The 17068-nt window shown below is 42.5% G+C and overlaps 1 protein-coding gene across 8 annotated transcripts in view; it reads left to right on the top strand.

Moving 5' to 3' along the window:
• The window catches only part of HYDIN (HYDIN axonemal central pair apparatus protein), a 1718235-nt gene that overhangs the window by 467579 nt on the left and 1233588 nt on the right, over nucleotides 1–17068 (top strand). For all 8 annotated transcript variants that reach the window (XM_033943280.1, XM_033943278.1, XM_033943277.1 and 5 more), the window contains one exon: nucleotides 14344–14487. In XM_033943280.1, coding sequence (XP_033799171.1) covers nucleotides 14344–14487 — 144 coding nt within the window. The remainder of the gene's footprint in view (nucleotides 1–14343; nucleotides 14488–17068) is intronic.

The raw sequence follows: 17068 nt of genomic DNA, 5'->3' as shown, positions 1-17068 counted from the left end.
ACATTAGTTGTTTTGGCAATGATTTTTGATCTAATTGAATTAATTTTTTCTTGAAAATAATTTGCTAATGCTTGAGCTGTTGGAGATTCATCAGTAGAACTTATTTTATCATTTTTGAAAACTGTTAATTGTTTGAGAATTTTGAACAAGGTAGATGAATTATTAGTCTGAGTAATTTGTTTAGTGTAAAATTTTTTCTTAGTGATATTAATAGATTGTCGATAATGATGTGAATAATTTTTATAATTGTTTAAGTTTTCCTGGGTAGGATTAGAACGCCACTTGCGTTCCAATGAACGCATTTGTTGTTTAAGTAGGCCTAAAGAAGCGTTAAACCATGGGTTTCTTAATTTTTTTGAAGAAATTTTCCTTGTTACTAATGGCGCTATTTCATCTAATAAAGATTTACAGGCCTTGTTCCACGTGGAAATTTGTTTTGCCAGAGATTCAGTACTAAATTTTTCTAAGTCAATTTTAAATGCTGATGGGATTCGTGCGTGATCTATGTGTTGAAAATCTCTTACTTTAATAATTTTCGGGACTGGAACAGTTAATGTAAAAGATGGCAGTGAAACTTTAGTTTGAATCAAGAAGTGATCATACCATGGGACTTGGCTTGTAATTGGTTGAGAAAAATTGGAACTTAATCTAGTGGGAACAAGGATCGCATCCAATGTGTGACCATAGGTATGGGTTGGGCCCGAGTTTAAAATTATAAAACTGAGATCATTGATATGTGTTAGTAAATCGGATGTAATTGGATTAGAGGAGTCATCAAAGTGAACGTTAAAATCGCCTAACAGAAGTGGCATTTGTGAAGTGGTCGAGAAGTCGGAAATTATGGATAGTAGATGAGTAAACACTGACTGATTAATTGGCGGAGGGATATATAATAATAATAGATCTATTTTTGGCCTCAAGTTAATTTTGACTTGTATAGATTCAATTGTATTGTTGGTTTGTGATAATTCAACTACAACGGATAAACATGATTTAAAAATTATTGCTAATCCACCGCCTTTTTTTCCTACACGATGGTTGTATTTATAGTTGTAACCTTGAGGACAAGCATAGGAGAGATAAGCCTCGTCTCCCTCGGAAAGCCATGTCTCTGTAATACAGAGAATATCTAAAGCATGTTCGGTTATTAGATCTTTTATCACGTGATGCTTGCTGCGCAACGAACGAACATTAATCATAGCAATGTTAAGCGAATTAGGTGAAGGAACATCTCGAATAGTTAAAGTGTGCTTGTTTTCTATTATAATCTGGTTCCGAGGGTTGTGGTTCGTTCTAGAAGCTATTGTAGGGGGTCTATGGCCCCAATGAACTGGAATAGAGGCAGACTTTGGATCCATTGAAGTTTTTAAGACAGCTAAACTGTAGAATATAATTAAAAAAGAAAACACTTTAAAAAGATTTTTTGCAGTGAAGAATTTAAAAGCGAATTTTGTAAATATAATTACAAAAAGATAAAAATTATAAAGATCGGCGTGCGCCGCAAGTGGGGAAGAATTTATATTCATGTACCGGCTGGCAGGTGGGCGTGTCCAGCGGGCCGCCGCTATGCGGCGGCGATTCAAGATGGTGGTGGAAGAGCTAATAAAAAGCAAAGGAAAGAAAGCAAAAACACTAAACAGAATAATTCAGGGCAAACAATAAGTAAACAGAAAAAGATAAGTTAAACCCAGCAACCACGCTAAGTGTTACGTGGGTTAGGAGACAGCAATAACTTGACTGCAGCTGTGTAGATTCTGCTCTCCCCATTTTATTATTTTAATTCTACATAGTTTCATCCCTTTTTTGGGCATTTTTGTGTTTGAAATGGATTTTAAGCTCTGCCTGCTTGAGAATTCACAGATTTCAGTCTGTAGCTGACAGGCCGATCCCTGTTAGCCAGTCTGCTTAGTCTTGCATGGAGCTCAGGGCTGCCCATGACCTAGTCTCACTCCCTGTTAAGTGGGGAAGTCGAGTGCAGACTGGATAAGAACATAAGAATTGTTGCTGCTGGGTCAGACCAATGGTCCATCCTCCCCAGCAGTCCGCTCATGCGGTGGACCCTAGGTCAAGACCAGTGCTCCAAATAAGTCCAGTTTCACCAGTTTAGTATGAACTTGTCCAACTTCGTCTTGAAACCCTGGAGGGTGTTTTCCCCTATAACAGACTCCAGAAGAATGTTCCAGTTTTCTACCACTCTCTGGGTGAAGAAGAATTTCCTTATGTTTGTACGGAATCTATCCCCTTTCAACTTTAGAAAAAGTGTCCCCTTGTTTTCCCTACCTTGGAGAGGGTGAACAGTCTGTCTTTCTCTACTAAGTCTATTTCCTTCAGTATTTTGAATGTTTCGATCATGTCCTCTCGCAGTCTCCTCTTTTCAAGGGAGAACAAAATAACATAAGCAGTGCCTCTGTTGGGTCAGACCAGAGGTCCATCATGCCCAGCAGTCCACTCACGCGACGGCCCATCAGGTCTAGGACCTGTATAGTAATCCTCTATCTGTACCCTTCTATCCCCTTTTCCTTCAGGAAATTATCTAATCCCTTCTTGATCCCCAATACTGTACTCTGTCCTATCACACCTTCCGGAAGCGCATTCCAGATGTCCACCACCCTTTTGGGTGAAGAAGAACTTCTTAGAATTGGTTCTGAATTCATTCCCTCTTAATTTTTCCGAATGTCCTCTCGTTCTTGTAGTTTTTGAAAGTTTGAAAAATCTGTCCCTCTCCACTTTCTCTATGCCCTTCATGATCTTGTAAGAAGAGGCCCAGCTTCTTCAATCTCTCAGTGTACAGCAACTCCTCCATCCCCTTAACCATTTTAGTCGCTCTTCTCTGGACCCTTTTGAGTAGTACCGTGTCCTTCTTCATGTACGGCGACCAGTACTGGACGCAGTACTCCAGGAGAGGGCGCACCATGGCCCGGTAAAGCAGCATGATAACCTTCTCTGATCTGTTCATGATCTCCTTTTTGATCGTTCCTAGCATTCTGTTTGCCCTTTTCGCCACCGCAGCGCATTGTGCATATGGCTTCATGGACTTGTCGATCAGAACTCCCAAATCCCTTTCCTGGGAGGTCTCTCCCAGTACCGCCCCGGACATCCTGTATTCATGCATGAGATTTTTATTCCTGACATGCATCACTTTGCACTTATCCACGTTGAACCTCATTTGCCATGTCGATGCCCATTTCTCGAGCTTGATTATGTCACGTTGCAGATCTTCACAATCCCCTGTGTCTTCACTACTCTGTATAACTTTGTATTGTCTGCAAATTTAATCACTTCACCTCACCTCACTCATGCGCTTAGGGGGGCTCAGTGGTGTTCTGCAGCGCGCTGGCTGTGTTTTTTACTCCACCGCCTGTCCTTGTGCATATCCAGTGGGCCGCAGGGGTGGAGGCATAGTCAGATGGTGGAGTTTGACTGGCAGCCCGAAGATCAGCTTGGAAGTTGAATTTCCAGGAGTGTGGCAATGAATTCTGAACCAGCCATTGAAAAGGCTGGAAGCAGCAGCAGCTCTGTGTCTGGTATCTCTGAATTCAGTGGAGATGACAGGCTCCAAAATTGATCTTTCAAGTTAATTTTGAGGGGTTTTGAAGGTTTCCTAGTTTTTCTCTGTGATTCCACACCTGAAATATGTTATTTGTGTAATTTTTTAATTTCGGGATGGGCCTTTTTCATCACATTTTTGCCATGAATTCAGGTTCGTTAAGAGAATACAGGGATATATATCAATGTAGTCAGAAAATTGCTGAATGATAGAAAGAACAGACTGACTATAATAATAGTAATAGTATTTAACAGTGAGAAGGGAGTGGAACTACTGGTATTCAAAAAATGCTCAGAGAAGTGAAACCCTGAAGAGGGGGTGAAAACCACCTCTTGAAAGGAAGAGTTTACCATCCAATCATTGCATTCACATGTAGAAAATCACTCTCTGGTCACTGGTAAAAGTATAGGTTCATAACTCTTATGCAGTGTTATTCCAAGACTTGTAACAGAAAGTTCTCTATATGGACAAAAAGATGTAATGCACTTAGCTTGCAAAAAGACTTAAAAAGATTGAAAGTCTCAGGGGTCCCGACGTGGCCCCGTTTCGAGATCTTCTGCTTCAGGAGACCCAAATGTAGTTTGTTTAAAGCCCTCTGTGCAGACTTAGTAGAATCAATTATTTGCCAAGAGAAATCTGAAAAAAATATATATGCACACATTATTAAAAAAAACCCCCATCGCAGCAGTATTCTCAAACTTACTGCAATGAGAGAACAAGTTAACATCTTTTCTGGCAAAAACATTGAGGAAGAGAAGGGCTGAAAACTCACATACCGGTCTTAAAATTCAGAAATTCCAAACGACAAGGAGCACGAACCACCTCACCCGATTTATATCAAACAAAGGGGGAGGGGAAGGTGACCTCCCTTGGAACGTGATGACGTCAGCAAACGTCAAAAATATTTCTACTGACACAAGCCAACTGTTGTTTTACATAAAGCATGTTGAAAAAAGAAAAAAGAGAAAAAAGAAAAGAAGAATCACAAAAAAGCAACCCACTCGATTTCACTATTTAGTCCATATGGGTGTAGAGTGTTCAATGTATAAATCCACTGCTGTTCTTTACGCCACAATGTCCTTTGTACATCACCCCCCCCGAGGGAGAATGACAATGTCCAAAATAGAAAATTTCAAATCAGCTATGCTATGAGCATGATGAAGCCAGTGTTGAACCAGCGGGGCTTCTTGTACACCAGATCTTATTCTGCTGAGGTGTTCTCCTATGCGGGTCTTTATGCTCCGAATAGTGTGGCCCACATATTTCATGCCACACGGGCATTGTATGATGTATACCACTTCTTTGGTGTTGCAATTAGAGGCCAAAGAGGTGGGTGTCTTCTTCGTAGTTAAATTCATCTCCTGAATGGGGACACTATGCGGACACATTTTACAATTGCCGCACGGTGTGTGCCCACTCACATCCAGGGAGGCTGCTGCAGGTGTGCTGAAAAATTGTGAATGCACCAGGCGTTGTTTGAGATTCTGGTTTTTGGTGAAGGCAAAACGAGGAAAAACCTGAAACTCAGGGTGATACTGCATAATGTGCCACTTCTGCTTGATGATACGTTTGATGTGAAAAGCTAAGTGTGAGTATGGTAAAACACATACCAGGGGGTGATCTACAGCTGTGGGTTGGGACTCCAACAACAGGGAACGGTTAGCATACAGCCCCCTCTTGTATGCTTTACGAATGACTCCAGCTGGGTACCCTCGTTCTTCAAATCTTGATTTCATAGCTTCCGACTGCTGAATGTAATCTTGTGTTGTGGTGCAGAGTCTCCGGAGTCTCAAAAATTGTCCCGCGGGGATATTGTCCCTCAGGTGTCTGGGATGAAAGCTGTCATATTCCAAAAGATTGTTACGGTCTGTGGGTTTGCGGTATATGGTTGTTTGAAAATGGCCATTAATCAGCAACACATTAATATCTAGAAAAGGAACTTGATGATAATTGGTGGTCATGGTAAATTGTAAGTTACCATCACAATTGTTGAGCCATTCCAAAAACTGGTGCAGCTCACTGACTGTGCCCAACCATACTCCAAGTATGTCGTCAATATATCTCTTCCAAAACAACATGTGTTGCCAATGAATTGAAGGATACAGGAAAATGTTCTCAAATTTAGAAACATACAGGCAGGCAATAGACGGAGCCATTTTGGCTCCCATGGCTGTGCCTTTTACCTGTTTGTAAAAGACATCACCGAACTGAAAATAATTCATACCTAATGCGATAGCAGCCAAGGTGGTCAAAAAATCAATCCTGGTGTCTGAAATGTCCATAAGACGCAATTCTGCTTTAATGATGTCTATTGCCTCACGTTGGGGTATATTAGTATACAGTGCAGCAATGTCCAAGGTGAAAAGTATAGCTCCCTCCGGGATGTTGTGAAATGTGTCTAAAAATCTGATGATAGAAGCTGAATCTAGGACATATGAAGGTGCTAAAGGCACAGTCAGTGAGCTGCACCAGTTTTTGGAATGGCTCAACAATTGTGATGGTAACTTACAATTTACCATGACCACCAATTATCATCAAGTTCCTTTTCTAGATATTAATGTGTTGCTGATTAATGGCCATTTTCAAACAACCATATACCGCAAACCCACAGACCGTAACAATCTTTTGGAATATGACAGCTTTCATCCCAGACACCTGAGGGACAATATCCCCGCGGGACAATTTTTGAGACTCCGGAGACTCTGCACCACAACACAAGATTACATTCAGCAGTCGGAAGCTATGAAATCAAGATTTGAAGAACGAGGGTACCCAGCTGGAGTCATTCGTAAAGCATACAAGAGGGGGCTGTATGCTAACCGTTCCCTGTTGTTGGAGTCCCAACCCACAGCTGTAGATCACCCCCTGGTATGTGTTTTACCATACTCACACTTAGCTTTTCACATCAAACGTATCATCAAGCAGAAGTGGCACATTATGCAGTATCACCCTGAGTTTCAGGTTTTTCCTCGTTTTGCCTTCACCAAAAACCAGAATCTCAAACAACGCCTGGTGCATTCACAATTTTTCAGCACACCTGCAGCAGCCTCCCTGGATGTGAGTGGGCACACACCGTGCGGCAATTGTAAAATGTGTCCGCATAGTGTCCCCATTCAGGAGATGAATTTAACTACGAAGAAGACACCCACCTCTTTGGCCTCTAATTGCAACACCAAAGAAGTGGTATACATCATACAATGCCCGTGTGGCATGAAATATGTGGGCCACACTATTCGGAGCATAAAGACCCGCATAGGAGAACACCTCAGCAGAATAAGATCTGGTGTACAAGAAGCCCCGCTGGTTCAACACTGGCTTCATCATGCTCATAGCATAGCTGATTTGAAATTTTCTATTTTGGACATTGTCATTCTCCCTCGGGGGGGGTGATGTACAAAGGACATTGTGGCGTAAAGAACAGCAGTGGATTTATACATTGAACACTCTACACCCATATGGACTAAATAGTGAAATCGAGTGGGTTGCTTTTTTGTGATTCTTCTTTTCTTTTTTCTCTTTTTTCTTTTTTCAACATGCTTTATGTAAAACAACAGTTGGCTTGTGTCAGTAGAAATATTTTTGACGTTTGCTGACGTCATCACGTTCCAAGGGAGGTCACCTTCCCCTCCCCCTTTGTTTGATATAAATCGGGTGAGGTGGTTCGTGCTCCTTGTCGTTTGGAATTTCTGAATTTTAAGACCGGTATGTGAGTTTTCAGCCCTTCTCTTCCTCAATGTTTTTGCCAGAAAAGATGTTAACTTGTTCTCTCATTGCAGTAAGTTTGAGAATACTGCTGCGATGGGGGTTTTTTTTTAATAATGTGTGCATATATATTTTTTTCAGATTTCTCTTGGCAAATAATTGATTCTACTAAGTCTGCACAGAGGGCTTTAAACAAACTACGTTTGGGTCTCCTGAAGCAGAAGATCTCGAAACGGGGCCACGTCGGGACCCCTGAGACTTTCAATCTTTTTAAGTCTTTTTGCAAGCTAAGTGCATTACATCTTTTTGTCCATATAGAGAACTTTCTGTTACAAGTCTTGGAATAACACTGCATAAGAGTTATGAACCTATACTTTTACCAGTGACCAGAGAGTGATTTTCTACATGTGAATGCAATGATTGGATGGTAAACTCTTCCTTTCAAGAGGTGGTTTTCACCCCCTCTTCAGGGTTTCACTTCTCTGAGCATTTTTTGAATACCAGTAGTTCCACTCCCTTCTCACTGTTAAATACTATTACTATTATTATAGTCAGTCTGTTCTTTCTATGAATTCAGGTTCAGCAGCCATTTTGGATTTTTTAAAGAGCTTTTTTCCCTACTTTCCCCTGCTTCTTTAAAATTCAAAATTTTGCCAGGAAAACTGCTGGAATGCAGTCCTAAGGGTCTCCTAGTACGGATTCATACCAAATTTGTGCCAGATTTCTGTCTTTAGAGCATTTTTGCGCCACATATCACGTGGCGCAATCAGGGGAGAGTGCAGTAACTACTGGTTCAGGTTCCCCTTCAAAGAAGCAGGTGATTAGACGCTCAGCTAGCCCATGGGGGCGGCCACATTTGTTTTCGGGGCTTGGTTCTTCGGCTTCATCTGTCCACCGTAAGACTGACTCTCCGCAGCCTAAGAAACACAAGTATGAGTCATCTAAGGGTGACTCTATGCCCCAGGGTCCAGATGCCTTCTCAGAATTTATGAGACTTTGCTGGTCCAAATTTTACTCCAGAGGTCTGGCTGCTGGGTTCTTTTCTGTTCCCCCTGCTATGTGTCTCAGCGGCTGAGTGACCTCAGGGGTCTCTGCGCCGTCTGTTCCTCCTTCCTGGACTGTTTCAGGGGTTCCAGCGGCTGATCTGGACCTTCCTGATCCTTTTTGGACAGTGCTACACTTCCCAGATTTGGGAATCTGGACTTGAGTACTGGATCTGGCTGTCAGGCCCTTGTTTAAGTTTGAGGCGCTACTGGATCTAATTGCTGCGTCTTTACAGGAGTGAACATGGATTCCCAGCCCGCTCCTATCATTTCTTCACCTTCTTCTCCCTGGTTCTTCAGTGTTTGATCGCAATCTGTGACCTTTCCTGGAATCTGGATATGAGTTCATGTGTCCGGAGCAGTTTGACTCTCAGGAGGGTCTTTTACAGGATGCTCGAGCTATGGCCTCCTGGATTATAATAAGCACGGATTTCAGCTTTTGTGGCTAGGAGGGCCTCACTATGGTCGTCATCCTTTTCAGGACTGTTAGACTCTGTCATCACAGAAGTGGTCGCTCATTGATGGCAGTGGTTTGTGTTAATCGTCAGAGAGGAACCTTGGCTCAGGAGGCTCGACATCTTTTCCTTTGGGCGGAAAATCTTCTGGCGATGATGGATGTGCATGTGGTCACAGTGGCCAATGTTCCAACAGACTTCCTCAGCTGTCAGTCTAGTGTTCCAAGCGAGTGAACCCTAGCACAATAGGCATTTCGGGCAATCGTTAGGCACTGGGGGGGGGAGGGGGCAGCCCCGCCTCGACCTCATGGCCATGGTGCAACACAAGATGGCTCCACGCTTCTTCAGTCGCAGATTCGGCTCAGAAGCGAGAGACCTATCTGTTTTACACCTTGGCCGCTGTTCGTCTGGGTCCTTCAGAGGAAGGCACCTCACCCTGGCCGCATCATTCTGGTGGTGCCCGATTTGCATGGATGGCCGTGGTGCACGGATCTGATGCGGTTGTGGGTGGCATACAGTCTGCGCCAGAGTGTCTTTCCTGACCTTCTCACCCAGGCCTATAAAGGATCTGGGTTGTATTGCTCTTATGGCTTAGCTCTTGAGCCTCAGATAAATAGGATGTTGGAGAATCCGGTAGCCTTGACATATGATATGATTTTATTTGGCACAGCAATGAGAGCACATAGTCAAATTTCTTCAAATAACAACAAACTTTTATTTATATTAACTGGAATAGCAGTTCAACAAATAACATACAATTGGAAAAGTTATGACAGGTTAAATTATAACTTTTGGTGGAATTCAGTATGCCATATGTATAAAATGGAACGTACATTTGCAACACAAAAAGGTTATATAGATAAGTTTAAGAAGATTTGGGGACCATTAATAGATTTTTGCAATGAATGATACAATTTTCCCATAATAAGATATTGATAAGAGGGGGGGTGGGAGGGTTTATTTTATTCATCTTATAATATAAATAATTTGTCAATATATCTTGTTGTATTATATGCAGTTGCCAAAGGAAGGGGGGATGGGTTTATAATTGAGAAATAGTTGGTATACTTATTAAATATTATATACTGTTTCAAGATTATAGTAAAAGATTATATAATGATATGTTATATATATAGTAATGTATGAAGGAATATCGAGTGTGTACGTAATGAAATTGTATAAATTTAAGTGGTACACTTGTTGTTATATGAAAAATGAATAAAAAACTTAAAACAGAGCTCTTGAGCGTGCAGCTTAAAAAAAACCAACCCAAAACAAAACATCAAGGCTATTCTGAGCTTGTCATAGATAAAGCTTCTTAGGTTTACCAGGTCATCCTTGGTGTCGGCTTACACTAAGGTGCAGAAGACCTCTAGAGTGCTGGTGTGACCAAGAACAGGTGGACCCTTATTTGACTCAGGTGTTGCAAGTCCTTACTTTCTCCAAGAGGGTCTGTATAAAGGCTTCATGGTGGTGTCTCTGTGGATACCCGGTGGAAGGTGCCCCGGTTCCAGATCCCAGGATTGGCAGCTCTCTTTTGAGTTAAATCTGGCTGTTGCTCGGTTTTGTAAAAATATCTGTGGGTCTGGCCACACGTTAAGAATCCGTTCCCAGTGGGGGATCTTAATGTGGTGCTGTCTGGCTTTGCCAGGGCTCCTTTTGAACCACTGAGAGATGCTTATCTCTAGGATTTAACTCTCCAGACTGTTTTTCTGCTCGCTCTCTCTTGAGACTGGAGAGTTTCAGAATGGCAGGCTTTGTCGAGTCAACACCCTTTGCTCCGAGATCCTGAGAGTGGATTGTTTCTTCCTTTTTGCTGAAGATGGTTTCAGCTTTCCATGTCCATCTGGAAGTGTTTTTCCCTGTTGTTCAGCTGACAGGTTTCAATCTCAGGATCATCTGCTAAAGAAGTTGGATGTGTGCAGGATGCTCTTGCATTATTGGTGGCTTTCTAAAGAGTTTTGCTTCCTGACCACCTGTTTGTGGTGGCTCATTTTATTATGTGGGGTTCTCCCGCTTCTATGGCTATGATCTCTAGGTGGATCCGTAGAGCCATTTAGTCCACTTACATTCTTGTGGGGCAACTGTCCCCTATTTCTGTTAAAGCACTTTCTGTCAGGAAAGTAGCTTCTTCATGGACGCAAGCTAGATCTGTTTCTCCTGAGAAGATTTGCAGGGCGGAGACGTGATCTTCTTTTCATACGTTTGCCAAGTTCTACAGAGTAGATGTTGCTGCCAGACAGGACTCTGCCATTTGGGTCCTCGGTCTTAAGGGTCGGCACAGCAAGCCCACCATAGCTTTCATGGGGGACTGCTTTTGGACATCCCTATAATCTAGAATGTCTCACCTATTGCACTGGAAAAGGAGATTATGTACTTACCCTGGTAAGCTCTTTTCCAGTAGATAGGTGGAACATTCTAGATACCTCGCTGTGCCTGTTTCAGATTCTGATTTCAGTCCCCTTCTGCTTATCCAATTTTTTCTTAGAGACTGGTTAATCCTTTGGGGTTAACAAGAGTTTGTACATATGTATAACCTGTTGTGGGAGTAGTTCTGAACTCCTTTGACACTGTCACCGACAGCCTCAGGGCAGTGGATCCTAGGACACCAGTGACAAGGAAAAACTCTTGTGAGCCGCTGCGGGCAGCACAAGGAGGAAAGGAAAAGATTAATAGAAGGGAACACCACCACACCAGGTAATTAATCTTCAGGAAATAACTGGGTTTATTCTCCAAATCAAAAATAATCAAGCCCAGCTTGCTTGTTTCCACATTCATCAGTTTCATTAAAAAAAAACAAAAAACCACAAACTTGTCAGGATGTTCAGATACAGTCCCAAACACACAATGCAAGTATTCCTCAAAGCTGTTGCTGGTTCCTCAGCCAATTAATAGTTCAACACTTGGAAAGTTTCCAAGGAAAAACAGAACAGTCTCTTGTGCTGATATCTTCAGCCTGCGCCAGTGCTATGGCACTGGCCCTCCCAGCAGCTGACGTGCTGGCCAGGCAGTGTGCTCTGCGTGGATATAACTATGCCAAAAATAGGCCCTCAATCCCACCACAGAAAATGCGGAGCGAACCCCACTGCCTGGGACTGGAAAAGTCCTTCCCCTACCCAGGGGAAACAGAAAAAATTCAAAATAAGTCTTTCACAGTTCTCACCGGTGCCTCCAAGCACCCTATCTCCTTCAGGGTTATCAAAAGAAAACTATGAAGTAGCTTAGATAAGCAAGGTTTCAGTTACTCACTTAGGCAGTTTCAACTACTTGCCTCTGAAACAGCAAACCTCCATGGCTCTGGCTCCAGCTCCATGCTCTGAGGATCTTCAGGCATGCAGAGAGGTGGTTCTACTCCAGCCTTAGTCAGGTCCATGCTTTCCATATGCTCGCTGCTATTCAGAGCTCTTAACCCTGAGCGCCGCTGCTCGTCCTCTAGCTGCTCCTTCTCCTTCTGTTTCTGTCTCTGCTTCTGCCTCTCGAACAGCTCAGCTCTCTGGGTTAACAGTCTGAAGCCACGCCCCAAACCCTCAGGTGAAAAGGATTTCCTAGGAACTAACCTAGGGCTGTTTGGGGGATGGGAAACCTGCACCTCTACTCTTCCGCTCCCTCTATAGGTCAAAGAAGGAAAGTCATCCAACTTGTCAGTTTGGGGTTTAAATGGGGCTGTTTGTGTAGTGTCTGCTCTTGAACTGTGTACTGCTCTGGGGCAGACCTAGCAGGCTTAGGCTGCATACCACAACACCTCTGTTGGTAGTTAATGGTACTGTTTAGTTGTTTGAGCAGAACAATGCTTTAGCCTCTACAGGTGCCTCTACTTCACAGATGTGTGTGCCTTTCTATTCTTGAGTACTGACTGCTAGAGGGCGCTAAACTAGCCTGTGAAGTACACTAGAGGCAAAGTGAAAAATCTGAAATGGATTTCTTCTGCAGCTTATGCGAGTAGTGTGAAATAACCCCTATAGTCTAGAATGTCTCACCTATCTACTGGAAAAGAGCTTACCAGGGTAAGTACATAATCTCCTTTTCTATTCCGCCTTTACCTATTAAGTTCAAGGTCGGATTACAAGAGGTTGGTTCAGTTACCCAGGAAGTTACAATGGACAGTTTAACACGGACATTCAATAAAGTTGCTAGTACAGGTAGATCCATACAGTTGTTAATATTGTTAGATCATAGTTACAAATACATAGTTATAAGTTCAAGTACATAATCCATGGCTCATCATTAAGTCCCAGGAGTTGCATAAGACAGTTTAGAAATTGGCTTTTATAATTACCATTTCATTTACTTCAGGGTTGGCTCTGTCTTTAAAACACTTATTGTACCTTTGTTGTTTGGACAGTTTATTTTTCAATAGTGTTTTACCTTGTTTTCTTTTCTGCTTTCCTGTCCATCTTCTACTAATCCTTTTTCTAGTGGCTGCTGTCCACTTGCTATTTTTTTATCTCTCCTTCATCTGTCCCTGAAATATTGCTTTCACTTTAAGATCTTTCTTTTCTGTTCCTCTGTTCTTTTCAAAATTAAACTTTTCTCACCCTCCAGTCCTCTCTTTCCTTCTTTTTACTTACCTATCAATTTTCTATCTCCTTTTCTCACCCTAAACTCTCCCATTTCCCCATCACATTCCTTCCCCAGCTTTCTATTTCCAATCTTTTATGTACTTCCCAATTGCCACTCTGTACTCACTCATCCCTCCCTCCTTTTCATTGTCCATCATGTCTCTCTTTCCCTTCCCCTCTGCCCCTGGATTCAGCATTTGTTCCCATCTACTCCCCTCTTTTCTCCCCACCATATGTATTCAGTATCTCCTCCTTTCTTTCAACCTCCCTGGTTTACCTTAAAACTTTTCTTTACTTCTGGAAGTCACAGCAGCAATAAAAATCCACATACTCTTCCTGCAGCCAGCCTCAGAACCTTCCCTCTCTGATGTGCCCCACCCCATTAAAAACCTGGAAATTATGCCAGAGGTAAGGCTCTGGGGCTTGCTGAAGGTATCACATAGAAGTAAGAAATGAATAAAAAAAATTTTTTTATAAAAAAAGTATCAAGGAAGTAATAAGAAAAAATTAAGGTAGACTTGGGGAGGGGTTTGAAAAAGGGAGATGCTGCCTTCAACTCCTAAGTTCCACTCACTATAAAATTACCTATGTCCATCCTATCCTCTCTACAAGAAACTTCCCAACCTTTATATGTTCTATCTGTCCAAGGACCGTCTATTGCGTGTTGATTGTACAGCACTGCATATGCTTTTCAATGCAATAGAAATGATAAATAGTAGTAGTAGTAGTATCTCAGATTGTGAGTTGAGGAAAGGGAGTAGAGGGAGAGGAGTGGAAGAGAGAAGGAGGAATATTGTATCAGAGGTGAGGAGAAGGGAATTGAGGGAGAACTGTCCAGACCATGAACAGGGGATAGAGGAGAAAAAGAGAAAGGTAGAGATGCTGAACTGTGGGGGCAGTCCTGAATGCTTGTGATGAATGTTGCTTGGTACACGAGAGCAGCCTAATGCTTCTGTCACACTCCTAATGTATGTGACTTGGTATCTTTGAAGCCATGCTTTCAAAAATAAATGTTTCTATACATGTTTTTGTTGCAGGTGGTGAAAGAAATATTGATTTGCCATGCAATCATAGGGAGAAGCTCTGTAAAGGAAGTGATTATGAAGGTGGATGTAAGCTGTGAGTTTATTGCACCCATTCTGTACCTATCAGCAAAGGAACTCAAATTTACTGCGAAAAAGGTCAGTGGAAGAAAATAATTATAGTGGGAATTTCCTTACATATTTGTTGATGAAGATAGAAAAGGAGAGGTAGAAGATTGAACTTTGTTGTTTTTAAAACAAGTTTCACTTAGGGCTCCTTGTACTAAGCTGCAGTAGCATTTTTAGCGCATGCAAAATATTAGGGCGCGCTAACCCCGTGCTATGCAGCTAGAACTAACGCCAGCTCAAAGATGGCTTTAGTGTCCAGCGCGTGTGGAAATGTAGCGCGTGCTAAAACCACTAGCATAGCTTAGTAAAAGGAGCCCTTAGTATTTACTCAAAGAAAAAAACTTGTTCTAATGCAACAGGAATATTAGTCTTGACCAGTGGGTATTTAACCTCTTTTACTTTTTAAAAAGTTTTATTTTATTTTTCTTTCCAGCTTATGATTTATCTTTAATCTTATCTATTGTTTTGCATTTTGTCTTTGTTTTGTTCTATTTCTATCATTTAAATTTCTCCAGAATTCTACTGTTCAACGTCTCCCCCTTCTGCTTCTATTCCTTTCTCTCCTCTCTTCTACCTCCCAAAGTATTTAGATCAATGCTGTCTTGTTAAAATGTTTATTTTATTTTTATTTTTCCTCTAACTCTACTTTTCACTTCTCTATTACCCTCCAGGTACTTTAGTTAGATTGTGAGCCTTCGGGACAGTAAGGGAATTTTTCAAGTACCTTTCCTATTTCTAATCTTAATGTATATTTTCTGTAAACCGCTTAGAACCTAACGGATGTAGCGGTATATAAGAAATAAATTACATTACATTACATTACTGCAAAATCTGTAGAGTCTAATTTACTTATTCTTCTGCTACTTTTCCTCTCATTGAAACTAATTGCTGCAGAATGTGGTGAAATTAGCTTAGCGGGATGTTAAAAAGATTTGGATAATTTCGTAAAAGAGAAGTCCTTAGGCCATTATTGAAATGGCTTGGGGAAATCCACTGCTTATTCCTAAGATAATCAGCATAAAACCTGTTTTACTACTTGAGATCTAGCTAGGCACTTGGGACCTAGGTTGGCCACTTTTGTATACTAGGCTTGATGGACCTTCGATCTGTCCCAGTGTGGCAATTCTTATGTTCTTAACTCCCAGATGGCGTCAGGTAGTGGGGTTGTGGAGGAGGTTGAAGTGAAAGCTCAATTTCAGTCCGATGAAGGGAAACATAAGTTTATTCTCAAAACTCCAAAGGGTACCAGGGACTATAAACCCAAGCATATGGCAGTTTGTGAGAAAGTCTTCAGTACCATTACAGGTTGTTTCAAGTGTCATGGAGCAGAAACCATTAACATCCCTGTGTTTGAGCTGAAGGATTGCAATTAAGGGTAAGGAGGAAGGTCTTCCAACGTGTCCCTCCTTACTCCGCTGGAGCACCTGCACCTCCATCTGCTAGCCGCCAATGTTGTCAGGAGAAGACCTTCATCCGACCTGATCTCCAGGAGAAGACCTTCATCCAGCCTGATCTCCAGCCTAAAGAGTCTGGCAAGGGCAAGAATTTCAGCATCCAAAGCCAGCAGGGTAAGGAGAAAGGCTTTCCATTGTGTCTCTCCTTACCATGCCAGAGCACTCGCACCTCCATCTGATGGCTGGTTACCACTGCTGCCAGGAGAAGACCCGCCCACCTACATCCGGCACAATTTCCAGCCTAAAGGGCCTGGCAAGAAAAAGAATTTCAGCATCCAAAGCTAGCAGGGTAAGTTGGAAGGCCTCCCATTGTGTCCTTGCTTACCCCGTTGGAGCACCCGCACCTCCATCTACTGGCTGCCGATGCCACTGGGAGAAGACCTGCCCACCTACATCCGGCCTGATCTCCAGCCTAAAGAGCCCAATGATCAGGCAGACCACTCCCAATAGTGGGCCCTGTTGCGACATCAGAGAGAAGGCTTCCAGGTCCGGCACAGGCCACGGGTAGGAGCCTTTTCCCATGGCTTTGTGCACTGCAGCACTCAGGGAGCCTACCCGAAAATGCCGAATTGATCGTACTGAAGACCGGTGGCTGCAGAACAATCTCTTGTGCCTGATGGAGGTGCCGGCCCTGTGGACCGGCAAAAAATTTCTGCGAACCGGCACCGGTCCACGGACCAGTGGTTGAAGAACACTGCAATAGACCACTCTCTTCTACTATTCAAGCTGAGTGAACTAGATCTGCATGGATCTGTATTAAAATCGTTCGCAGAATTCCTGAAACTTAGAACATATGAAGTAAGGAAGGGAAATGCGAGGTCCCACAGCTGGAAAGTGCTCTTTGGTGTTCACAGAGCTCTCAGTTGTCTCTTTCCCTGTTCAATGTAAACCTGAGGGCTTTGGTGGAGGAAATTTGCCTTTTCTTTGATCCACATATTCTCTTACGCAGATGAGATCTTCCTTCTTGCCCAACCAAGGAGTCCTTTGACAAATCCCTACACCTTACAAGGACGATCAAAGATCTGAGTATATGGACATAAAAATTTTCCTCAAACTTAATAAACTCAAGACTAAAGTTTTATGGTTTGACGATTTTAGTCTGCTACCAGATACAGACCTGATATTGCCTACAGGTGAGAAGCTCAAGATTGTGAACG

Source organism: Geotrypetes seraphini, chromosome 4 (assembly GCF_902459505.1).
Source record: "Geotrypetes seraphini chromosome 4, aGeoSer1.1, whole genome shotgun sequence".
Taxonomy (NCBI): domain Eukaryota; kingdom Metazoa; phylum Chordata; class Amphibia; order Gymnophiona; family Dermophiidae; genus Geotrypetes; species Geotrypetes seraphini.
This window is presented reverse-complemented; position numbering and strand designations above follow the sequence as displayed.